The sequence below is a fragment of the Parasteatoda tepidariorum genome, chromosome 12, assembly GCF_982258835.1.
Source record: "Parasteatoda tepidariorum strain Cologne lab strain chromosome 12, Ptep-v5.0, whole genome shotgun sequence".
Lineage (NCBI taxonomy): Eukaryota > Metazoa > Arthropoda > Arachnida > Araneae > Theridiidae > Parasteatoda > Parasteatoda tepidariorum.
Window position 1 is genome coordinate 31,033,944 of NC_141766.1, and position 27,398 is coordinate 31,061,341.

Consider the following 27,398-nt stretch of genomic DNA (forward strand, 5'->3'; position numbering starts at 1 on the left):
TGTTAGAACCCTTTCCCATCAACCAACAATATTATTATTAACTGTTTTGTCTTTCCCCTCAAATATCTTTACGCTTTTGTTTTAATTTCGTTTTAGTTTGACAGCAATGCACGCCATTTCAATCACCCTATTCTTATACTTCCATCTCTAGCGACTTGTGACGGCATAGGTTGAAATTTTTTTTTTCTTCTCTGTTCTGAATGTTCTTCGTTTGACCTAACCCACGTACAGGAAATTAATAAGGACTAGATAAAAGAAAACTGAATTACTAAGATCGTTTTTTTCTTCATAGAGGAAGCATTGTTTTTAGCTACCCGCAATGAACCCAGAAAAAATAATTAGATACGAAAAAGATAGCTTTTTGTGTACCTTAGAACAATACCATTCTATCTGACCGGTAGGTATTAGTGGCTATATTAAGTAATGTCATTTATATTATTTTATTGACACTTTTTTTTATTATTATTTTTTATTATCATTATTATTAACCTACACTGGTAGATACATCGAACTCGTCACTTTTTCATGTACATTTTCTATGTTTATGATAGCAATTTATCGAAAATTTAGATTTTTGATAATTTTTTAATTTAAATCATCTCCACATAGCCTCCAACTATTTAAAAAGCGAATGAAATTTTTTTAATTTCGTCATCAGTCACGGACGTTATCTGAATTTATCTATCTATCTATCTACATATATATATATATATATATATATATATATATATATATATATATATATATATATATATATATATATATATATATATATATATATATATATATATATATATATATATATATATATATATATATATATGCAGGATTATTCATAATTCCCTCTGGGGTTTCGAAGCGTTATAATAAGAAAACGAAGATGAATATGGCGAAAAAGAACATATGAAATTATTGCCAGTAGATGGCAGTAACATGTACCACTGAAGCCAGTAATAGTAAAGAAAAATGGCATTTACAGACGGAGGGAATTATGAATAACCCTGTATATATATTTAAAAAAATATGCCCCAAATATTCTATAATAAATTCTATTAAGATGAGAATCAAAATTTAAAGCTTAACTTTGCTACTGAGGAAATTATCTTATAGCATCTATGAAAATTCCATAACAATTTGAAAGTACGAGAATCCCCTATTTGACCAGTGAATAAGCATAAATGCTGATTTTGGGTTTAGATTATTTTTAAGCAACTTATACTTCACCAAAAAAAGATTAAAAGTAAGAAAATGAAAAGAGTTTTAAAAAAAAAGTAATTCATTACATTTGAACTAGTCAAGTATACAATCTTTGTCAAAATACCTGAACACTCCCCTGGTTTTCCAAAAGTTCACCGTATCAATCCAAAATTAGGTTTGTTGGTCTCATTTTCACACTACAAAATGCGTTTCTATTTATACATAATAATATAGGAAGTTTGTGATCATCCAAAAGCCCACCCTTGTCCTTGTTAAGAGTTTCTTTTGAGACATTCATTTAATCGATTTAACCAAAGTTTGCTTATATATATATGACTCCAACTACTTTGAAGAGCCATCCAGGGATCTTCTGTGTTTATTGGTATCTGCTTACGGACATTCCAGTCCAGTTCATCCCATAAAAATACTCATTTGCGATCAACCAAACCCTACCCTTGTCCATGTTAAGAACCCCATTTGAGACATTCATTTGATCAATTTAACAGAAATTTGCCTATTATGTATATGACTCCAGGTACTTCGAAGAGCAATCTAGGGATCTTCCGTGTTTATTGGCATCTTCGTACAGACATTCTTGTTTAGTTCATCCTATAAGAGTTCAATTTCTGAAGACAGTGATAGCTACTCTGATTTGAACCAAAAAGTTGAAACTTGGATTCTACGATCCAGAGGACACTCTGCCATTGTACTTTGGTTCATTTTTAATGCTTTTCCACCCAAGTGAACTTTTTTATTGTTTACAGCTCAAAGAAGTGTTTTTTTGCAGCAATCCTTCCCACAAACACGTAGTATTACTCAATCTTCTATAGCCAAATTTGATATCAATCTTCTAAATTAATGATTTCAGGCAAAAGGAATCAAATGGGGGAATATATATAACCCGCTTCAACTTAGAAAACTGGAAATCGACAACTGCGGATCAACACGGAGACGGTAGAGACAGAGCTTCTTCATTTACTACTTCAAATGCTATTCAATCCATGTTAAATGTTATAAAAATAAACACATATATTTTTATGTATTATGGAAATTATAAATTTAGTTTTAGAAACACTCTTTTCACAAAAAGAAAGAAAATCACGGAGCATTTTTCCGTAAATCACATCTCCAACACATTGCTATAAAAATATAAATAAAGTAATAATAATCTAAATGCAAACATATTATCCAAATTTGATACCAATCTTCTAAATTAATGATTTCAGGCAAAAGTATTCAAATGGGGAAATAAATATTACCCGTTTCAACTTAGAAAACTAGAAATCAATGAATGCGGATCAACGCGGAAACGCTAGTGACAGAGCCTATCTTCATTTATTATTTTAAATGTTTCATTCCATGTTAAATGATATTAAAATAAACCTATATGTTTTTATGTACTACACAAACTATACATTTAGTTTTAAAAACACTCTCTTTCACGAAAATCACATTTTTAAGAAAATCAAATTTTCAGCACATTTTTCCTTAAGCATTGCCAAGTCGTATAAAACTGTAAGTAAAGAAATAAAAAGTTAAATACGTTTACATTACCCAGATATGATATCGATGCTGTCAATCAGCAGTTCCCAATTTTTTTCAACAATGGAACTTTGAATGATTTTATTTTATTTCATAACTGTCGTTGAACAGCCAACACAATTATGAGTGTTCGACTACCATTATTCAACTACGTAACCTTGTAGTTTTCAACCCAAAAGTCAAGGGTACTCCTGGATCAAGTATAAGGAGAAAATTGCTTCGTGGAGGACGCTTTAATGGAAATTTGAGTTAGATGGAGAGGAAAACCTACCATGGTTAACCTGACGACAAGAGAACTCAACCCCATGGTCCACTGAGAATATTTTACGTTAGCACTGTGGTCGATGCGAGCCGGGTGCGGAATTCGTATCTACCGACCATCGCTGAGATTCGAAACCGGGTCACTTCATAGGGAGGCGAGATCTCCTGAGCACTCAAGGCTAAAACTCTAAATGATTGAATTTTTTATCTGGGCAGCCCCAACTTTATTAAAAATAAAGAGTAAAAAAAACAATATAAAGTAAGTGAAAACAGTTGTGAGTGTATTAACCAATAAAATACTTTTTTATTTGAAAATATTTAAAAAGAAATTAAAAATTAAAAAACAAATTTTTTTATCTTATTTTACTTAAAAATCTTAAATTAGATTTTATAACCAACAGTTGAATTCACCCTCCTGAAGCGTTATCTAATTTAGTTTTAAAATTTATTTTTGGGGTATATACGCGAGAGAAAATTAAACAAATAAGCCACGCTATGAATTTTATTGAAATGAAAGCTAAAAGAACTGTTATAAACGTTGAAAATGGTTACCAAGGTGACAGATCTCTTTATTAACGAATTTAGCCATTTTAATTTGATTTGAAAAGCATGATGAGAAATATTAATGCAATTTTTTATAAATTTAGGTTCTTTTCTTTTCAAAATCTATTCAAGATATTGTTACTAGAAAATTAAATTTTTTAAGCAAAAATTCTGCCATTTCTTTCTTATTGTCACTTTATTTTAAATAATTTCCTAAAAACAACCAAAATATTAAATAAATAAAAGATTATTAATTAAATTCAAATAGTTTCAAAAATCAATACTGTGAGGTAAAAAAAAATCTTAATTATCGGAAATCCTTATACCTTTCCACGGAATCCTAGGGTTTTGAGGAACACCATTTGGGAACCAATGGTGTTCCACGGAATGATGATTGCTCTAAATTAATAATTTCAGAGAAAAGTAATTAAAAAGTAAAGCAAAAAGTAAAAAAAAAATCTTAATTCTCGGAAATCCTTATACCTTTCCACGGAATCCTTGGGTTTTGAGGAACACCATTTGAGAACCAATGGTGTTCTACGAAATGATGATTGCTCGAAATTAATAATTTCAGAAAAAAGTAATTAAAAAGTAAAGTAAAAACAAAATATTAATTCTCGGAAATCTTTATACCTTTCCACGGAATCCTAGTGTTTTGAGGAACACCATTTGGGAACCAATGGTGTTCCACGGAATGATGATTGCTCGAAATTAATAATCTCAAAAAAAAGTAAAGTAAAAAATATAATCTTAATTATCGGAAATTCTTATACCTTTCCACGGAATCCTAGGGTTTTGAGGAGCACCATTTGGGAACCAATGGTGTTCCACGGAAGGATAATTGCTCGAAATTAATAATTTCAAAAAGAAAGTAAAGTAAAAAGTGAAAAAAATCATAATTCTCGGAAATCTTTATACCTTTCCACGGAATCCTAGGGTTTTGAGGAACACCATTTGGGAAATAATCGTGTTCCACGGAATGATGATTGCTCTAAATTAATAATTTCAGAAAAAAGTAATTAAATCGAAAAAGAGAAGTATATTTTCCGTTTCAGCTTAAGAAACTACAAATCAACAACTACGGATCAACCCGGAAACACTTATCATTTTTCTCATATTACCCCTTTTAGGTACATAATCTTTAATCATCATTCACACCTATCTAATCTTTATCTATGCTTCAATAAAGCCAGAACTATTTGTTACTCGAAACGATATTCCTGAGGAAATGATGATACCCAATGTTTGAAGAAAAAAAATAAGTTTTCTCAAAGTCAAGGTTATAACAAAGAACATTGTTAAAATGAAACTATGAGGAATAAATATTTTTTGTCTGCAAATTCTTGTGTTGTGTAATGTGTTATTATTGTGTAGTTAGCAAAAATGCAAATATGCATGTATAAAATGTAAGTTTCTATAATGGTCTTTGAACTATTTTTAGTATCAAGTTATAATAAAAAAAATATTTAAATTGCCGAACTTTATTTTATGGAAATCAAGATGGTTTGTCACTTTTTAAGATGCTTTTAAAAATTTGATGGTGCTATCAGTAAGTTGAATTTGGTTTAAAATATTGAAAATTTAGGGTTTAGAAAATTAAGATTTAAAATCTTTTTTAAAAAATATTTTTTTGTTGCTTGTCATCTCGTTGCACTTCTTTTAAAAAAATATATATTTTGCAATTTTAATATTTTTTACAATAATTTTTTTTTACTCATAACTTCTTTTTTATTTATTTATATTTTAATAATTTTTTATTGCTGTTGTAAAATATGAACTTTTGAAGTTCTATCAACGCTTCTCAGTTGACATTTAATATTTATTTCTGAAATTATTTTATAAATTAACCAAATTCCATTTATTAAATAAATGAAAACATTTTTTGCTAAATAAATATCAAAATAAAAAAATCTGCTGCAGTCATTGGTCTTAGAAACAGTTTTTGAAATATAATTAAATTATTGATAATATAGTAAGATTTACATAGTTAAAATCTCGGAAATTAAAGGTTTCTACTATATTTAAAGTGGTGGTGTTATAATAATTAAGGCAATAACAATGAAGTAATCTTGAAATTCCTTAAAAACTTAATTGGACGATTATATTTAAATTGTTTATGTGTCGTGATGATTAAAATCGTTGTAATTCAAGTTTACTAATTTAAAACTCTAAAGGTAAAGCATAACATTTGTTACTATTTTAGATGTTAAAAAGAAATCATCATTCAATCGCATATGGATTTGTTAAGCTTTAAAATTAATTAAAATAAAAAATTTTAAGACTATTTTGAAACTTTAAGCGTTCCGCAGTGAACTTATCGTAAAGACACGGTTCCCAATAGATCATCGAAGTGAAAAATCACTGGCTGCGGTCAGTAAGCTGACGGGTGACCACTTTGATCAGCCTGCGTAGGGACGGAGAGTGCACAGTATCGCTCCTCGTTAAACTGTTCCGCCTTAAAGTGCTCGACTACGCGATCAGGTCATCGGGCTACCGAAGCAGGTCAGCCACCCCCTCTGCAAAATCAAAATTGCGATGGCATGTCTTCGGATCATCCTCAGGAATATTTCCCACACCGACGCCAATAGCCCATTGTGCAGCTCTAGTGCGATGTAAATAAAGTACTTACGTACCTACACAATTAAAGCAATTTTAATAATAATAATTGAACAAAATAGTAATTTTAAAATAAAAACTGCACAATTTTAATTTTAGCTGCTTTTTTATTAGTAACAGTAGATAATTGTTGTTGTAGTTCATTTACGTCTCACTAGAGCTGCACAATGGGCTATTGACGACGGTCTGGGAAACATCGTTGAAGATGATCCGAAGACAAGCCATCACAATTTTAATCCTCTGAAGAGGAGATGACACCCCCGCTTCGGTAGCCCAACGACCTGCACGCGAAGTCGAGCACTTTACGGTAGAACAGTTTAACGAGGGCCAATTCCGCACACCCTCGGTCCCTGCGCAGACTGATCCAAGTGGTCACCCACCCGCACACTGACCGTAGCCAGTGATGCTTGACTTCGATGATCTGCTGGGAACCGTGTCTTAACGATCAGTCAACTGCGGGACTCTAAAATATCCAAAAATATAAGAGTGAAAAAATATATTGATATTTTCATGTTCATATCACATGAAAAATAATAAAGCAAGAATCATATGCATGATAAGCAATGCATAAACTTACACTGAAAAAAGGGAAATCATTATGTAAAAATTTGTCAATAATTATTCATATTAATTGAACAAAAACTTATAAATTATCTTTGTAATGAACGCACAATCTTGCATGTGTACGAGTAACCATAAAATAAAAACGAAATGCAATGTATTTTTGTTGCATAAACATAATTTCCTTTATATAATTATTTCATTAAATAATGAAAAATCTATTAATGTTAACAGCAAAAAATAAATATTGATACTTTCATACTTATATCAGATAAAAATGACAAGCCAGAACATTTTCGCCTTATAGCCAATTTACTATGTCTCAAATTTCATCTCCTTCTATTTGTACTTCCCACAGGTGCATCTCAAATAAAAACCCTTGAATTCCGCACACACAAAACAAAAAAAAAAAATTCTTTATTTTTCTTCCGGATTTACTTCAATAATTGAAACATAATATTGATTTAAGAACTTGAATTAGAACATCGAATCATAACAAAAAGAAGAGATCGAATAAAAATAAAGATGGATATAGTAGTTATTTTATTCCCTCACCTTAACTACTTATCCAACAAGACTTTACTTTGTGACGATAAATATGCATACCAACTTTTCGTGTTTAACCCGAAGATTCCTCTTGAACATTTTAAGCGGAAGTACAATTTATGCCCCACTACTTCATTTTTAATTTATAAAATTTGATTTACAATGAATTTCATCACCACTATACACATGAATTTTCAACTTACATATAACACCTGATAATAGTGCATTGAATAACATAGGACTATTGGAACAAATTTTTGTTGCATTTATACAAATACTTGATCTTGCTTAATTCGAGTATGGGTTTACCCATAGAACTTTATCTTGCGATAATAAACATATATGTCAACTTTTCTTGTTTAAACCAAAGATTTTCTTGAACATTTTAAGCGGAAGTACGTTTTATGCCCCACTATTTCCTTTTTGATTTATAAAATTTGATTTGCAATGAATTTCATCACCACTATACACATGAATTTTCAACTTACACGTAATACCTGATAATAGTGTAATGAATAACATTGGACTAGTGGAACAAATTTTTTGTTGCATTTATACAAATACTTGATCTTGCTTAATTCGAGTATGGGTTTGCTCATAGAACTTTATTTTGTGATAATAAACATATATGTCAACTTTTCCTGTCTAAACCAAAGATTTTCTTGAATATTTAAAGTGGAAGTTCATTTTATGAACCGCTACTACATTTTTTATTTATTAAATTTGATTTACAATGAACTCAACCACCACTTATATATAGAAATTTTCAACTTATATATTACACCTGATAATAGTGCAATGAATAACACATTTTTACCTCATTTCAGGTTCTATTCCGAGCCTACATCACATCTTTCCTATGTATGTTCCCGTCATGGGATATTTCAAGATGAATGGGAAAAGGGCCATTTAGGCCTCAGATGCCCAGTTCTACAACGAGCGAGCGAACGAACGAATGCAATGAATAACACAGTAGAATAAATTTTTTATTGCATTTATACAAATACTTGATCTTGCTTAATACCCATAGAACTTACCTAAAGATTTTTCTTGAATATTTGAAGTGGAAGTACATTTTATGAACCACTACTACATTTTTTATTTATTAAATTTGATTTACAATGAACTCGACCACCACTTATATATAGAAATTTTCAACTTATACATTGCACCTGATAATAGTGCAATGAATAACACATTTTTACCTCATTTCAGGTTCTATTCCGAGCCTACATCACATCTTTCCTATGCAAGTTCCCGTCATGGGATATTTCAAGATGAATGGGAAAAGGACCATTTAGGCCTCAGACGCCCAGTTCTTCAACAACGAACGAACGAACGAATGCAATGAATAACACAGTAGAATAAATTTTTTGTTGCATTTATACAAATACTTGATCTTGCCTAATACCCATAGAACTTACCTAAAGATTTTTCTTGAATATTTGAAGTGGAAGTACATTTTATGAACCACTACTACATTTTTTATTTATTAAATTTGATTTACAATGTACTCGACCACCACTTATATATAGAAATGTTCAACTTATATATTACACCTGATAATAGTGTAATGAATAACATAGGACTATTGGAACAAATTTATTGTTGCATTTATACAAATACTTGATCTTGCTTAATTCGAGTATGGGTTTACCCATAGAACTTTATTTTGTGATAATAAACATATATGCCAACTTTTCCTGTTTAAACTAAAGATTTTCTTGAATATTTAAAGTGGAAGTACATTTTATGAACCACTACTACATTTTTTATTTATTAAATTTGATTTACAATAAATTCCATCATCACTATACACATGAATTTTCAACTTACATATTACACCTGATAATAGTGCAATGAATAACATTGGACTATTGCAGTATTTCCCAAAGTGTGGTACGCGTACCCCCAGGGGTACGGGAACAGTGTAGCGGGGGTACGCGTTCTTATGCGAAATATCTTGCAACAAATGAAAATTTCCAAAAATTTTATTTAAAAACAAAGCTAGTCATGAAAATTTACGATTGCGTATTTTTCTATTGACTATTTTTTGCAGAGTTAACAGTTAATAATTAGTGGTGTCAACAGCCAGTGGTGATTTTTAACTTTTGTGCATTTTTTATAGTAAAAAATACATTCTTTTTTTTATTAGGGGTACACAGAGTTACGAAAAATTTAGAAAGTGTACACAAAATTCATAAGTTTGGGAAACACTGGACTATTGGAACAAATTTTTTGTTGCATTTATACAAATACTTGATCTTGCTTAATTTGAGTATGGGTTTACCCATAGAACTTTATTTTGAGATAATAAACATACATGTCAACTTGTCTTGTTTAAACCAATGATTTTCTTGAATATTTAAAGTGGAAGTACATTTTATGAACAGCTACTACATTTTTTATTTATTAAATTTGATTTACAATGTACTCGACCACCACTTATATATAGAAATTTTCAACTTATATATTACACCTGATAATAGTGTAATGAATAACATTGTACTAGTGGAACAAATTTTTTGTTGCATTTATACAAATACTTGATCTTGCTTAATTCAAGTATGGGTTTACCCATAAAACTTTATTTTGAGATAATAAACATATATGTCAACTTTTTTTGTTTAAACCAAAAATTTTCTTGAATATTTAAAGTGGAAGTACATTTTATGAACCACTACTACAATTTTTGTTTATTAAATTTGATTTACAATGAACTCGACCACCACTTATACATAGAAATTTTCAACTTATATATTACACCTGATAATAGTGCAATGGATAACATCGGACTAGTGGAACAAATTTTTTGTTGCATTTATACAAATACTTGATCTTGCTTAATTCGAGTATGGGTTTGCCCATAGAATTTTATTTTGAGATAATAAACATATATGTCAACTTTTCTTGTTTAAACCAAAGATTTTCTTGAATATTTAAAGTGGAAGTACATTTCATGAACCACTACTACAATTTTTGTTTATTAAATTTGATTTACAATGAACTCGACCACAACTTATATATAGAAATTTTCAACTTATACATTACACCTGATAATAGTGCATTGAGCAACACTGAAGAATAAATTTTTTATTGCATTTATACAAATACTTGATCTTGCTCAACCCCTTGGGGACGGGTGATTCAGAAAAGCATTCGTACAAAATCAGGATCAGGACGTACTTAAATAAAAAAAGATAACTTAAATGTAGTTTTCAACTTATACATATATTACAGCTGATAATAGTGCAATGAATAACCTTAAGGACCAAATTTTTTGTTGCATTTATGCAATGGCTACTACAGTAGTGCAGTGTACTACAACTACTTTGTTACAAATGTAGTGACTAGAAACTACTTTGGAATTGTAGTAACTACTTCACTACTTTAAGAAGATGATTGTTGTTGTTGTTGTTCATTTATGTCGCACTAGAGGTGCACAATGGGCTATTGGCGATGGTCTGGGAAACATCCCTGAGGATGATCCGAAGACATGCCATCACAATTTTAATCTTCTGCAGAGAGGATGGCTCCCCCGCTTCGGTAGCCTGACGACCAGCCCGCGAAGTCGAGCACTTTACAGTAAAACAGTTTAACGAGAACCAATACCGCGCACCCTCGACCCCAACGCAGACTGATCCAAGTGGTCACCCACCCGCACACTGACCGCAGCCAGTGATGCTTGACTTTGGTGTTAAGAAGATGAACTTTGCTGGAGAAATTAATTTACGCATAAGTTCAAAATGGCTTTGAATAAGAAATCGACTTACATTAAATATAGGGGAATAACTAAGAAATATTTATTTACGTTTACAGGAGCCAGTTTGTTATTCCAAAAAAAAAATTATTTCGAATTTGTTAATTTAACCCTCAACTTTTTGTGCCTTTTTCAACGGCGAATATTTAATTTAAGAAATGCGAAATTATCAAATACTTAAAAATTTCTAATTGCTTAACTCCCTTTTATTTCTTCAAAGACAGTGTTCCCCAACCTTTTATCACCGCGGACCAGTGAACGTTTGATAATTTTACCGTGACCCGCTGGGGGGGGGGGCGTTGATTGTTTATATTTTAGATTATTTATATTTATTAATTTTAATTTAATTGTATTCAAACATGCCTTCAAAATAAAACACAGTTACACCAAAAAATAAATATATAGTGATTTAACATTTTAACTTGCTAGAACGTTAAATCAATGTGTCACAGTCGAGAGAGAGGACGAAATTCTTCATTAGTTCCAATGTAAATTTCGAGTCGCGCGCTTTCGTGTTTTATTTATGATATTTACTGTTATGATGATTGATTTTTTTTATTAAAACTAATTGAAAGAAAAAACTGCTGCGGTGATTTTTTTTTTTTTTTTTTTGCTTTTTAAAACATTTAAAAAAATTTACGTCACTACCTTCGGGGGTCCCTTTTTTTAAATAAATAAAATTTTAATGGAGCACAAATATTTTCAATTTGGGTTATAAACCTAGGTATTTAAATTCAGCTTCAATGAAGTTGGCGGCCCGGTACCATTTGATCCACGGACCGGTGGTCATCAATCTTTCACGAGTGTGCATCCGAAAGTATAAGTGTGACCAAAGTGATTAATTGTTTACTTTTCGTAATGGCTAGTTTAATTATTAATTATACGTGATTTTAAATAGGTAATTTCTGTTAACGCTCAGCTACAGCCACAAAGTCATTTCAACCATTGCTCAGCTACAGCCATTGATAGAAACCGTGAAGATTTGCACCATCACCTACTACATCAGAAGGCTTCCACATAGTTTTTTATAAGTAGTCTGCGCAGACTATTTAAAAAGTGAACCAGTGGTGCGCATGAAACCAAATTCTATCTTAAAAGTAATCGAGAGAAAGTTAGCATACATATTTGAGAATTGAATCTTTAGTGATAGACAAGTAAATATCACAAACCAATTATATTCATAAATTTTAAAAAAAAATTTGACTTATATTTGCTATAACTTTCTTATTTTTACTAGATATTCTATTAACACGTTGAGCACCGCGTCAGTCATCGGTGGCTGACACTGAAATTACATTTAGGCTGCGTCTGCCACCAGTGGCTGACACTGAAATTACATTTAGGCTACGTCTGCCACCGCTTGCTGACACTGACCTTTCACATAGGCCGCGAAAAACAGCTGGCTGACAGCGTATAACATGATATAGAACTATAAAATTTACACTCTTTTATGGAATTGAAGAAAATTTATTCAAAATGTACTTAAAGAAGTTATTTTATCGATTAAGAGTTCTGTTATAGATTGGGGAGGCGCCATACATATTCAGAGATGCCAACTTGCTTCGGACAGCAAATATATATTTTAAGTGGTAGTTTATCAATTGTGATTCTCGGTTTAATAAATTCAATTTAGTATATTTTTATCCACCACTATTTCTACGTAATTCGTGGGCTTATATAATTCACCACGTTTGTCAGCTATGTCATGCCCGCCCCAGCAGAAGGAGCCTCGAGCAGCATCAAATTCGACACCTAAACTTGCTCACCGATTAGTGTCATTAATCAAAGAATTACAGGAATTGCTCAAAAATGAAGAAGTGCTCCGCCTTCTGCGGGGAAACATCTCAATCCCAGTGAGTTCTATTTGTATTTTCAAGACTCTCAAGTTAAATTCACTGAACTTTTCGCAGCAGACTTTTACTTAAGTTAAATTAAATTACACTCCAATTTATTTTCTGATAATATAGCCAATTTATTCATATATATTTATCAACCTATGCACGTTAAATTCTTTTGCAAATTCTATTGTATTTAATGAGCAATATTTCTCTGATAAAATATATTTACTGCATTTTCTCCAAATATGTTATTTTATCATGTATCAAGGTATGATTTATCTAAATTCATCAATTATGTCTTTCATTTTTCAAAAACCATTATTGTACATATCAAATCAAGTTTTATCTTTATTTTTAATTTAAGTCTACAATTAATATTTCTAATGTTTCGTAAAAACGTCAATTTGTCACATTGAATTTTTTCATTGTTTTATTATTTCACAAGCAAACGGCTTGATTTTTTTATGGCTACCACAGTGTTTGCCAAATCAATGTATTTTACCTTACTGTGTGTAATTTAATGGTGAATGGGATAGGCCCAGGTGTCCAGTTTATTTAAATAAAGAAGAAGAACAGATATGTCATGCTAAACCTTCTAAAAAAATAGCAAAATCGGTCTAATATTTGCAAATTTAGTTTGTAGTTATTTACCGTGGCCAATGTAAAAGGGCAAGCCATGTAAAATTGGAGTGGCATTCAACGTGTTAAATGGCTCTTTCGTAAACTAGTTTAATTCCATAGCGGTCTGATCGGACTACCAATCAGAAACCGTGTGGAGGCTTTTAGTTATGAGAAACGTTGTTTGTACCCATCAAATTCGAAAAATTAGTTGCGTTAGAACCTTGTTTCTTTTCTAAACTAATTTTAAAAGTAGTTGTCAAGAATCGCTGCCAACAATTGCTTTTTTTTGTATCGCACTACACTACTTAAAAAAAAAGGAACGCAATACACTACAAACAACGAAAAAAAGTAGCGACTACAGTAATTTCACTACTTGTAAAGTGCTACTTTCGACAACTTTGCTACTTTGAATTTTTAATATGAAGTGGTGAAATAATAAAACTTACAGAATAAGAATAATTACTTCCACTCTTTATAAGTGTCACTACTGGGTAACTGCAATTAAGTTGCATTTCATATGATACTTGGAATTTTTTATATGAAGTGGTGAAATAGTAAAACTTATAGAATAAGAATAATTACTCCCACTCTTTATAAGTGTCACTACTGAGTAACTGCAATTAAGTTGCATTTCATATGATACTTTGAATTTTTAATGTGAAGTGGTGAAATAGTAAAACTTATAGAATAAGAATAATTACGCCCATTTTTTATAAGTGTCACTACAATGTAATTGCAATTAAGTTGCATTTTGTATGATATTTTGAATTTTTAATATGAACTGGTGAAACAGTAAAGCTTATAGATTAAGAATAATTACGCTCACTCTTTATAAGTGCCACTACGGGGTAACTGCAATTAAGTTCCATTTCATATGATACTTGGAATTTTTTATATGAAATCGTGGAAAAATTACTTAAAATGAAAAATTGTAAATTAAAAACCACTACAAAATATTTTTATAAAGCGGAGCCAGTTGGCATATCTGCAGTTCAGTGCCTTAATCACTGAACCATAGCGGCACCCTTAAAAAAAATTTTCTTTCAAATTCTTTTTGGGATAATATTTTAAAATATCAGCTTTACTTCCAGATCACCTTTTTTCTCACAATTTTGAAATTCAATTAAACGTTTAAAATAATCTATTATTTACCAAAACAATCAATTTCTGAAATAATAAAAAAAATGGTGTGAACCCTTAAGTTTAATGACAGATGAACCTGCTTTTTCTGAAAAACATGAATGAAATTTGTTTCTGTTGCGCTTGTCAAATAAAAAAATAAAAAATCCTGAAGTGCGTGAACTTTTTAGAACTATTTTATTTATTTCAAGATTCTTCTAAAATTCACTTTTACTAGCAATTCAATGTTATTTTAATTTTCTATTTTATTTTTTTAGTTTCACTCAACGACATTATAATTAATCATGCTTAAAACAAAACGAAAGTACTTTTATTTTTTTTTTATTTGGATTCGGCTATAGAGGTGGGCGATCTGCTGTGAATAACCTCAATGAGTGTAAAAATTTATTTAACCAACTGCACAGCTTTAGAGTTTAAAAAAAAATACATATATATAATTACTAAGATTAAAACGAAAGAGAAAAAAATGTTTGTTTTCGAAACATTTAATTTTCTAGCTTCGCTTGTGAGAAAATAAAATGAATATATCCGTGAAACAGAAGAATATTCAAAGAACATTGGCAGGTTTCCCAGCAACGAGAAAATTACAGTAAGACAACGGAAATAAAAAACTAATGACTTGTATTAAATGAAATTGCATAATACCCCTAAAAATAATTATAAATATCTATAGAAATATATTTCTTTTTTTTTAACTTATCAGGTTTCGTACAGTCTTTGCCAAAATATGGAAATTGCAGAATTTTTATTAAACATATTCTTCGTACTTTTTTGATTATTTTGTATTAATTTAGGACAAAACAAGTGAAAAATATTATATTTAGCATTTTAATAATTAAGTAAAATTTTTTATGACCACAATTTATCAGGTTAAAAACTTTTTATTCCTCATAATTTCAACACTTTAAACATTTTTAAAGCTATTTTTTGTCTAATTAAAATTCAAAGCTAGCCAATTGCTTTGCTAAAAAATTTAATAAGTATAGTTAATCATTTTTAGTCTAATTATTTAAGCTCAAAGCTAATCATTTGCTTCGTTTCAAAATTTAGTAAGTACAGGGGCTTAAGTTCAATATATAATTTGATAGTTATTTTTTTTCTAATTATTTTAGTTCAAAACTAGGACTGCTCTGTTTTGAAATTTATAATTTCTTAAGTGTTTTTAGTCTTATTATTTAAGTTCAAATTTAGTAAGCCTAGGTACTTCAGTTCAATTTACAATTTTATAATTATTTCTTGTCTTATTATTTAAGTTTAAATCCAACCAGTTGCTTTGTTTAAAAATTGATAAAACCAATCTGCTTCGATTCTAAACTAACCAGATTCTATAGAAGCTTTCAAGTTCAATAAATTGAATGTGTAGATTTTAGTGGGACAAGAAACTTACAATCACTTTTTATATAATCATAAATTATCAAGGGAATTAATTATCAAAACATTTGTATTAATTTAGGACAAAGCAAGGGAAAAATATTATATTTAGCATTTTAATAATTTATGTTTATGAAATACAGCTTGAAACACCGGTGTCTTTTTCTGCGTTAAAGGTAAAGTCTTCCTAACATGGATCACTTTCAAATAATAATTTTTCAAATTTGCAGTAATTACATGATTTATTACATCTAAGATAAACCGCTATTCATCACAGAAATTTTGTTAATTTACAAAATCAATTGCTGATAAATTTTGGAATATGAAAGAAAATTTATTTTTCAAACTACATTTTTGGGATATTGTATTTTTGTACAAACATAATTCCGATAACCTAAAATGTTCTTTAACTATTAGACTGTTTTTATAGTTAAAAAATAACAAAATATATTTTTGCTGGTAATTAGAGTGTCAGGGAAAAAATATATAAGAAGGACACCTATGGCTCAATGGCGCCAAAGGGTTGAAGTTTGTTTTAACAATTGTTTCGAATTTAATACATTATGAACGTTGAATTTAAAATGAATCCCCAATTATAAATGTATTGTGGTAAGAACAAATGCGTTGAAAAAGTTTAAATTTCCCGAAAATTGCTTAAATCGAAGCAATTTCAGTATCATTTTTATCAAGGATATTAAGAAACCAGTTTATTAAAAAAATAAAGAATTCCCGCTCACTTAAATTTTGAATAGAAGTAGTAAATTTGCATGTATGCCAGTAGCAATTTTTTAATTTTAAGACATCCCTTTAACCCTTTGACGCGGATGGGACAACTTTTATGTATTTCTCTTCAGCCGACCTGGTGGCCGAGTGGTTAGCGTGCCTGACAACGGAGCCGCTGGTCGCAGGTTCGAATCCTGCTCAGGGCATTAGTGTTTCTTTCTCTCTGTGGTTTATGTTCTTTCTCATTTGTGTGTGATTGTGGGAATGTGACCCGCCCTATAAACGGGTTAGTGGTTGTGTGACGCGGGCGACGCTGCTCCACCGACGTGACTTCACCACAGGTGCCCACTGGATAATTCTGGCATTTCTGTGGCCAATGGGACAACCCCCAAGTGCCCGCCATTAAAAATATAAACAAAATATTTCTCTTCAGACTTCGTAATTACAATCAAAAATATTTTTTGATATTTTTTTATTATAAAAGACAGTCTAATAGTGACAACTAAAAAAATTAGTTAGATTATCGGTAATTAAAGGGATTAAGTAGTTAGGAAAAAAATTATGAAAAATATAAATAAAAAAAAATTTCATTCATATTTAAAAATGTATCAATTGTTTTGGAGAATTAAAAAAATTTCAATGATAAATAACTGCTTCTCTTAGATCTAAATAATTGCAAATTAGTGCAAATTTGAAAAATTATTGTTTGGAAGTGAGCTGCGTTTGTAAAATTTTACCTTCAACGCAGAAAAAGACACCAGTGTTTTATGCTGTATTTCATAACCAAAAATGATTAAAATGCTAAATATAATATTTTTCACTCATTTTTACCTAATTTAATACAAAATAATGAGAAAGTTTGAAAAAAAATGCTTCATAAAAATTCTGCGTATACGTGAAAGTGTGACAGAAATTACAATGTATATCTTAATTAAGGTTACGAATATATAAAAAAAAAAAACAAATATAAAAAAAAACCTTTAACGCAGAAAAAGACACCAGTGTCTCATGCTGTATTTTATAATCAAAAATTATTAAAATGCTAAATATAATATTTTGCGCTTATTTTGACCTAAATTTATACAAAATAATGAATAAGTAAAAAAAATAAGTTTAATAAAATTTCTTAAAGATATGGTTAAGATAACCATTCGAGTTCAATACTACAGCCTCAATTAAAATTTTAATTTCACTTTTGGTTCACAGGGTCACCAAATTATAAATCTAAAGTAAATTAAAATATATAAAATATTTTTTTCTAAATAAGAGCAAATTTAAAAATAGAAACAACAAATTTAAGTCCCTCGAACAACTCTGCAACAAATTGTAATTCATAAATATCAAAATACTTTGTTCTAGATCAACAATATCTGTGTTTTGAATTAAACTTTTTAAACAATTTTCCAACATATGGTTCAGTATTAATTTTTCAAAGAAAAATTCTAAACATTCTTCCTTTAAGCATGATAAAAATAATAAATTCTCACTTAGTCCTCAGCGTTTAGTTCAAAACATATCTAATATTATACAAAATTTCAAAGAATTCTCTTTCAAAAATTTTTTTTTGTAAAGTGATTTTTTTTGTAAAGTTTTGTACAGCATAAAGATTTTCTCAAAATCAACTTTTTTCTGAAAATGCCTTTAAAATATGTAATTGTCAAAAAATACTAAAACAATAAAATAATTAAAAATCACAACACTCATTCGAATGCCAATAAACAAAAACTCAAATACAGATTGTAAAAAGTAATCGAAATTTTCGTCGAAAATGCTTCTGTTTACTCAACCAGATGCCTAAAAATTTTCATATACATTTCAACTATATGTCTTTAAGAAATGACATATTGTTGTGGTCACAAATATATTGACCCTTCACATTCAAAGGATTCTTCTCTGGCACCATTGTCCATCATAAATTAACCAAGGGTGCAGAAAATTCTCAGAGCCCAATATTTCCTCAGAAAGCAGTTTTCTTTTTTTTTTTGGTATGAAATTTCCCCAAATGTATATTGCTTATTTTTTAGTTTTAATGATTTCCTCAATTCATTTTTTGAAAGAAAAGTTTGCATATTGTTAAAAGTTTTGATTCATTTGATTTTACAGGGTGCACATTAAAGTGGACTACTTTGAATAACTTTTGATTTAATGATCAGATTTTCAAAGTCTCAAATCCAACGTTTCACGAGGATGACCTCAAATATGCTAATTTGTTATTGCAGATAATATTTAAGTTTCCAAATCAGAAACGAAAAATTTTTTTGGTATGAAATTTCCCCCAAATGTATATTGCTTATTTTTTAGTTTTAATAATTTTTTCAATTCATTTTTTGAAAGAAAAGTTTGTATATTGTTAAAAGTTTTGATTCATTTGATTTTACAGGGTGCAAATTAAGGTGGAACGCTTTGAATAACTTTTAATTTAATGATCAGATTTTCAAAGTCTCAAATACAACGTTTCACGAGGATGACCTCAAATATGCTAATTAGTTATTGCAGATAATATTTAAGTTTCGAAATCAGAAACGAATTTTAAAAAAGTCGTATATTTAAAAATTTCACAGAAACTATTCGTCTGATTTCGTACAAATTTTACATTTTGCCATATAAAATAATATTCTTTAAAATGATGCAAAATTTTTTATACCTTACGATATTAGATTTATTCGACTATTATTAAATTAAACTAATAAAAAATAGTAAATAGTAACTAAAAATAATTTTTTTGCATGGAAATATTTTTGGACAAATAAATTTTATATTTGTTTACAAATGCACAAAAAGTATAATTAATATTACGGGTTCCAAACTTTGAACCTCTCTCCTGACCAAACTAGTGGTCAGAGACTAATTAATTAGCATATTTCAGGCTCCCTCTTGAATCATTAAGTTGAGTCCTAGTTCGTAAAAAATCCAATCATTAAAGCAAAAGTTATAAAAAAGCGTTTCAAGTCATACATAATATGTAATTATATTGATATAGAATTACTATATTTTTATTAGAGCCGCGATGGCTCAGGGGATAGAGCGCGTCTTCCAATGAGGTGAACCGAGTTCGAATCCCGGCGATGGCTAGTCGATAAGAATTCCGCATCCGGCTTGTACCGACCACAGTGCTGACGTGAAATATCCTTAGTGGTAGACAGATCATGAGTTAGAGTCTCCTTGCCATCAGGGTAGCCTGAGGGAGGTTCTCGTGGTCTTCCTCTTCGTGTAACGCAAATGCGGGTTAGTTTCATCAAAAAGTCCTCTACTGAGACAAATTTCTCCCAATGCTTGATCCAGGAGTTCAATTGAGTTCTGAATTGGGTTCAAACTTACAAGGCTACGTAGTTGAACATTAGTAGTCGTAAAATTAGATCAGCTGTTCAACGACGGTTATAAAATAAAGTCTAATCAAATATATTTTTATTAATTAATTTAGTGTAAATGTTTAACAATAAATTGAATTAGTTGTGGGAAAATATTTTACTTACCTTTATATGTATCTATAATAATTTGAGTTGTAAATACAACAGCGATATATAAACCAAGAAGGGTTTTCTCATCTAGCGATTTAACATTGGACTAGATTTTTAAAAAAATCAAAACGAAAGATTTCGTCTTACGTCAATTAAAAACTTTAATTAATTCAATTTCGTTATATTCGTCAAATTTCAATTAATTTTGATTATATGAAGATAATATCTTCTGAAATATTATGCTAATTATTTATCCATTTATGCGAATTTTACCAAAAAAATCCAAAGGTTGAAGTTTAGAAAGAGAAGGAATGACAATAAATGAGGGAAAAAAGACAGCGAGAATGGAAAGGATTGATGGGGACCGAAAAACAATGTCGTTTCTAAGCATTTCGATATGTATTTGTCATATATCACCTCATACTGTACTTCAATCACGTCAAAAGTATTTTAAGATTAAAGTGGCGTATTTACTCGTAAATAATTAGTTACTTCTTTTTCTTTCCTTTTTTTTTGAATTTATGTTGAAATTGCGAACCAAACACCAGAAGAGGTGCATATCCGACATTGTACGTTTTTTTCCCTCATTTTCACATGCCTAATAAATCAACAGTTGCTAGCTAGACCTGAAAATAACCACTTTCAACGTGGCGAGTCAACAACAAAAAATGCCAAATTAAATTAAATAAACAACTATCACTTTTTTCCCATCGTTTTTTATTTCGAAAATCGTTTAATGATAAACACAGTGTGCAAAACAAAGACAGGACCACCCTGTATAACTGTTGATGCAATGATCGAATTTTCACGTTTACTGATTCCCTGCTAACGGTTTGAAGGGGTGATCTCAAATACGATAATTAATTAATGCAGATGATATTTTAAGTTACGAAATTCGAATGGAAAACGTATTGCTCTTAATTAACATACTTTATAATTACTTACATTTTATCGACGGAATCGAATTTCTGACTCAAAATATAAAGAGTAACAGCTGACGGTTTGAAGGGGTGACCTCAAATATCATAATTTTAATGCAGATGATATTTTAAGTTACGAAATTCGACACGAAAACGTATTGCTCTTAATTAACATACTTTATAATCACATTTTATCGACGGATTCAAATTTCTGACTCAAAATATAAAGAGTAGCCACTAACGGTTCGAAGAGGTGACCTCAAAAATGATAATTAATTAATGCAGATGATATTTTACGTTACGAAATTCGACACGAAAACGTATTGCTCTTAATTAACATACTTTATAATCACTTACATTTTATCGACGGATTCGAATTTCTGACCCAAAATATAAAGAGTAGCCGCTAACGGTTTGAAGGGGTGATCTCAAATATGATAATTAATTAATGCAGATGATATTTAAGGTATGAAATTCGACACGAAAACGTATTGCTCTTAATTAACATACTTTATAATCACTTACATTTTATCGACGGATTCGAATTTCTGACCCAAAATATAAAGAGTAGCCGCTAACGGTTTGAAGGGGTGATCTCAAATATGATAATTAATTAATGCAGATGATATTTAAGGTATGAAATTCAACACGAAAACGTATTGCTCTTAATTAACATACTTTATAATCACTTACATTTTATCGACGGATTCGAATTTCTGACCCAAAATATAAAGAGTAGCCGCTAACGGTTTGAAGGGGTGATCTCAAATATGATAATTAATTAATGCAGATGATATTTAAGGTATGAAATTCAACACGAAAACGTATTGCTCTTAATTAACATACTTTATAATCACTTACATTTTATCGACGGATTCGAATTTCTGACCCAAAATATAAAGAGTAGCCGCTAACGGTTTGAAGGGGTGATCTCAAATATGATAATTAATTAATGCAGATGATATTTAAGGTATGAAATTCAACACGAAAACGTATTGCTCTTAATTAACATACTTTATAATCACTTACATTTTATCGACGGATTCGAATTTCTGACCCAAAATATAAAGAGTAGCCGCTAACGGTTTGAAGGGGTGATCTCAAATATGATAATTAATTAATGCAGATGATATTTAAGGTATGAAATTCGACACGAAAACGCATTGCTCTTAATTAACATACTTTATAATCACTTACATTTTATCGACGGATTCGAATTTCTGACTCAAAATATGCAACAGCTGGTAGCCTCTGTTGCATACGCTTTTTCTCGCTCCTTGAATATTTTGATTTTACCCATTGTTTTAAGTCTAATTTCACTTATAATTATAAAAATTTGAAAATATCAATTTAATGTTTTAGTAAGCAAGCTTTCTATACATAAATATTGCTTCAAACAATGTCTTCGTCAAAAATTTTGTGTAAAGCATGTGCCGAACCAATTCTGGAAGACTCAGATGGATTAACATGCAAAGGTGAATGTAATTCTGTTTTTCATTTTCAATGTGGTGGTTTCGCTGAAAGAGCTTTTAGAAGACTTACTGTTGATAAAAAACAAAAGTGGACCTGCGCACAATGTTCAAAATCACAGGAAAATCCAACGAAAATAAAAAGTGCAACTAGCCCAGACATTCTCGAGGATATCTTACAGCAAAATAAAGACCTAAAAGAGTTAATAACTAACAAATTCAATGACTTAACCCGTTCAATTGAATTCAACAGTGAAGTAATTCAAGAGTTGAAAAATTCTATCACAGAGCTACAGAACGTAAACAAAACTTTACAAGCAAAAAATGATCAGCTAACTAGAGAAAGCGCAGAAATAAAGAAGGAACTGAATGAACTAAAAGAAGCAGTTATTGAACTCAAGCAATATTCCCGAAGATCCAACTTTGAAATAAGTAACTTACCCGAATGTGAAAATGAAGACATACAACAAGTAATATCCCAGATTGATAATGTTGCGAATACTAATATATCCGAAAATCTGATCACCGCTCACAGAGTCCCCAGCTTTAATAAAGATAAACCTAAACCCATCATCGTTCAAGTTAAATCCAAATCTGTACGTGATGAGCTCTTAAAGAAACTGAGAAATCGTAAACTTTCAACCTGCGAAGTCAACTCCAGATTCACTGAAATGCCTGTTTACTTCAATGAACATTTGACTCCCGAACTGAAGCATCTATTTTATCTTTCACGTAAGGCTAAATCTGAAAAGGGATTCAAGTTTTGTTGGGTTCGTGATGGTAAAATATTCCTGAGAAAAGATGAATCGTCCAAAATAATACGTGTGAAATCATCTCAAGACCTTAATACTCCATCCAACTGAAGAAACATTTTTATCTGTGCCGGACTGCCTAAAAATTGAAAATTTGGACGATTTAAAGTTTTTTATTACCTCAACCTGTAAGTTAAACATTAATATTTTACATATAAATATTAGAAGTTTAAGAGCCAACTTTGATAATTTTATTTCACATATTTCTAGCATGATTGAAAATATAAGTGTCATAATTATGTCGGAAATTTGGATTTACCAAAATGAAACTAATTTTTACTCAATAGATGGTTATAATTCATTCTTTAATTGCAGAAATAATAATCGCTCTGGAGGTGTTTGTGTTTTTATTAAAAAATGTCTTGATATTTCAGAGTTAGCTATACATTTTGTTTCCGCAGAATCTATATTACTTTATTGCAAATCTTTAGATTTATTATTTCTATCTTTATATAGATCTCATGATTTTACTGTTGATTTTTTTAATACTGAACTTAAAGTAATAATCTCTAAGCTTAAATATCCTAATATAATACTGATGGGTGATATAAATATTGATATTCTAAGTGATGATTTTATTACTCATGAATATATTAATTTATTATGCCAATTTGGATTTCAAAATTACATAGACAAACCAACTAGAGTAAATTCCTCATCAACTTGCATTGATCATGTCTTCGTAAAAACAAATAAATTTTCAATCAAATCCGGAATATTCATAAATGACATAAGCGATCACTATCCAACCTTTTGCAGTGTTCATTACGATGAGGTAAATAAAATTAAGGAAGCTGAAAATAAAATTTCAATCAACTATAATAAGCTCAATAATTATCTGTCAAATTACAAATTTAATTACAATCCTCAAGATTCTCTTGATCAACAATATCGAAGTTTTGTTTTCAAACTCAATAATTTAAAAAATAATTTTAAATATAAGCATAAATCAAACAAAAAAGCCAAAAATAACTGGATGACTAATAATATCTTGATTTTAATTCGAAGAAAGGAAAAACTATTCAAAAAAACTAGAAAATATCCATGGGATATTATTTACAAAACAGCATATAACACTATAGTTTCTGAGCTTAAGAACTTAATTAAAACAGCAAAATCAGAATATTTCAAATTCAAATTTTTAAATTGTGATTCAAATAAACAAAAATGGGATCTTGTAAATGGTATTATTGGTAATCAGAGCAAATCACTTACTTTACCTGATATTTTAAACGACTATGAATCTTCTGATCAATTCAATAAATCATTTGCAAATGCCTACAATACCTCAAACCCAAATTTAAACAGTTTGCAAATATATATTTCACCAAGTTTAACCTCGTTTGTTTTCCTAGAATTGAATGATTGTGAAGTACTTCACTTAATAAATTCTCTTTCTAATAAAAACTCCTTTGACTATGACGGTATTAATGTAAAATTAATTAAACTATTTGCTCTCAATAATATAAATTTTATAACTAATTTCATCAATACCTCAATCAAGTCATCCATATTTCCAACTTCTTTAAAAAGAGCAACCATAACTCCTATTTTTAAAACCGGCGATAAAAACTGCCTATCAAACTATAGACCAATTTCAATATTACCTGTTTTTTCCAAAATCATTGAAAAAGCTCTAGCTGATAAAATGTACAATTATTTAAAACATACAAATTTTTTCTCTGTTAATCAACATGGATTTATTAAAGGCAAAAGTACAGAAAAAGCTCTTTTGGAATTTTCAAAATTTATTCATAATAGTATTGCCGAAAATAAGACAACAGTAGCTATATTTCTTGATATATCAAAAGCTTTCGATAATGTCAATCACAATCTTTTAATTAAAAAATTAGAATTTGCTGGTTTCAGAGGAATTATGTTAAATTGGTTTGTTTCATATCTTTCAAACAGAGAACATAGAGTTAAAATCCGAAGTAATTTTAGTAATTATATTTTTTCAAACCGTGGTGTTCCTCAAGGATCTATTCTAGGACCCTTATTGTTTATTATATTCATCAATGACTTTTGTCAACTCAAACTTTTTGGTAAGATAATAACGTATGCTGATGATTCCGTAATTTTGTATTCTTGCACTGATTTAAATCAACTAATTTTTCAAATTCAATCTGATTTACGCATAATTTCAAAATGGTTTACAATAAATGACTTAAATTTAAATCTAAATAAAACTAAATATATTTATTTCAGTTTAAGAAAATCAGAATTTAACTTAAATTTAAAATTTCACTCTCTCTCCTGCAAAAGTACTAATGAAAATTGTCAATGCTATATTCTACAATCTGTAAACAATATCAAATATTTAGGACTATATATCGATTCTAATTTAAAATGGAAAACACATATTAACAATTTAGTTAAAAAATTGCGTTTCGTTTTAGTTAAATTTTATCACCTTAAGAATAAAATTCATTTTAATTTTGTGAAAGCACTCTATTACTCCTGGTTTTATTCTTTAATTAATTATGGTGCGATAATATATGGCGGTGAATATAAAACTAATTTACTTCCCTTAATCTCAGTTCAGAATAAATGCTTCAAGATTATTAATTCTCTAAATATAAATAATTCAAGTGTAACTACTACCAATATATATACAAGAATTAACCTATTACCATTTCGCCATAATGTATTTTTTCGTATTTTACTCTATTTACACAACAATAAATTAATATGCAAATTAAAAACTAATGTGTCTGAAAGGAGACCAACTGAAATGTATGAGATTCCCTTCTTTACAAAAGAAATTTCACGAAAACAGTTTTTTTACTTAGCACCTAAATTATATAATAAATTACCATTTCAGTTGCAAAACATCAAAATATATTCTTCTTTTAAGCGTGCTTTATTTCAATTTGTGATGAACATTGACGATTTAGATCTCTATTTTTCACTTTAAAGGAAGCATTTGATTTTTTATACCAGTCTTGTGCCAATCCAAACGAATTTCTTATGTTACCTTTGTTATTTTTTTTATTTATTTATTTATTTTTTTATATATATATAGTTTCATGCATTTTTTTTTTGTTTTCTATTATTACAGTGTTCAACAATATATGACGTCTTATGATGAGCAAAATAATTTATGATTGTATTTTTTTTTTTTTTTTTTTTTTTTTTTTTTTTTTTTTTTAAATTTCTATTTTAAATTTATTGTATTACTTTTCTTTGTCGCCTGGACAGGATTTTCCTCTTGACGACGAATATATATTCTTTGTATTTATGTGTTTTTGTTCTCAATAAAGTTATATTTGTTTGTTTGAAAAAAAAAAAAAAAAAAAAAAATATGAAGAGTAGCCGCAATCTGGAAAATATGACTCCCTTAGTTTGGTCAGGAGAGCAGTCCAGTGTGTGGATCCCTTATTGTTAATTTTATTTTTGCGTATTTTTCCATATTCTGAAAAATTTTTGCACGAAATTATGAATTTCGTTTATCCAAATATTAAAATGTCAGATTTTAACAATATTTATTATTTTTTATTATTTTGTTTAAAAATAGTCGAAAACGTTTTAAATAGTAAGGTATGCAATATTTTTACATCATTTTAAAGAATGCAATTTTACATGGCATAATGCAAAATTTGAGTGAAATGGGTCGAATAGTTCCTGTTAAATCAAATTTTAAATTTCCTGTTAAATCAAATTTTCCCCTCTACAGAGGGGATGGCACCCCCGCTTCTATAGTCCGATGACCTGCACGCGAAGTCGAGCACTTTACGGTAGAACAGTTTAACGAGGACCAATAACGCACACCCTCGGTCTCTACGCAGACAGATCCAAGTGGTCACCAACCAGCACACTGACAGCAGCCAGTGATGCTTTACGTCGGTGATCTGCTGGGAACCGTGTCTTAACGATCAGTCCACTGCGGGACCACTGATTAAAAATAAAACCTAATTAAAAATTTGTCTGATTAAATTTTATGTACGAAAAAGTTCTTTTCAGTCCCCTTAATGAAAAACAAGTTGTTAAAACTGATCTTCCCGAAAATAAATATATGTA

The 27,398-nt window shown here is 29.6% G+C and overlaps 1 protein-coding gene across 1 annotated transcript; it reads left to right on the top strand.

Annotated features, from left to right (window-relative positions):
• The first annotated feature begins 22,339 nt into the window (after positions 1-22,339).
• On the top strand, positions 22,340-26,364 carry LOC147801000 (uncharacterized). The gene has a single exon (XM_087155777.1). It carries the CDS (start codon positions 22,497-22,499, stop codon positions 23,427-23,429), a length of 933 nt encoding a protein of 310 aa, XP_087011903.1. The 5' UTR covers positions 22,340-22,496; the 3' UTR covers positions 23,430-26,364.
• The last annotated feature ends 1,034 nt before the right edge of the window (positions 26,365-27,398 follow it).

Excerpts from the sequence above, each read along its gene's own strand:
- LOC147801000 (XM_087155777.1), top strand. The coding sequence starts at position 22,497 with ATGTCTTCGTCAAAAATTTTGTGTAAAGCATGTGCCGAACCAATTCTG.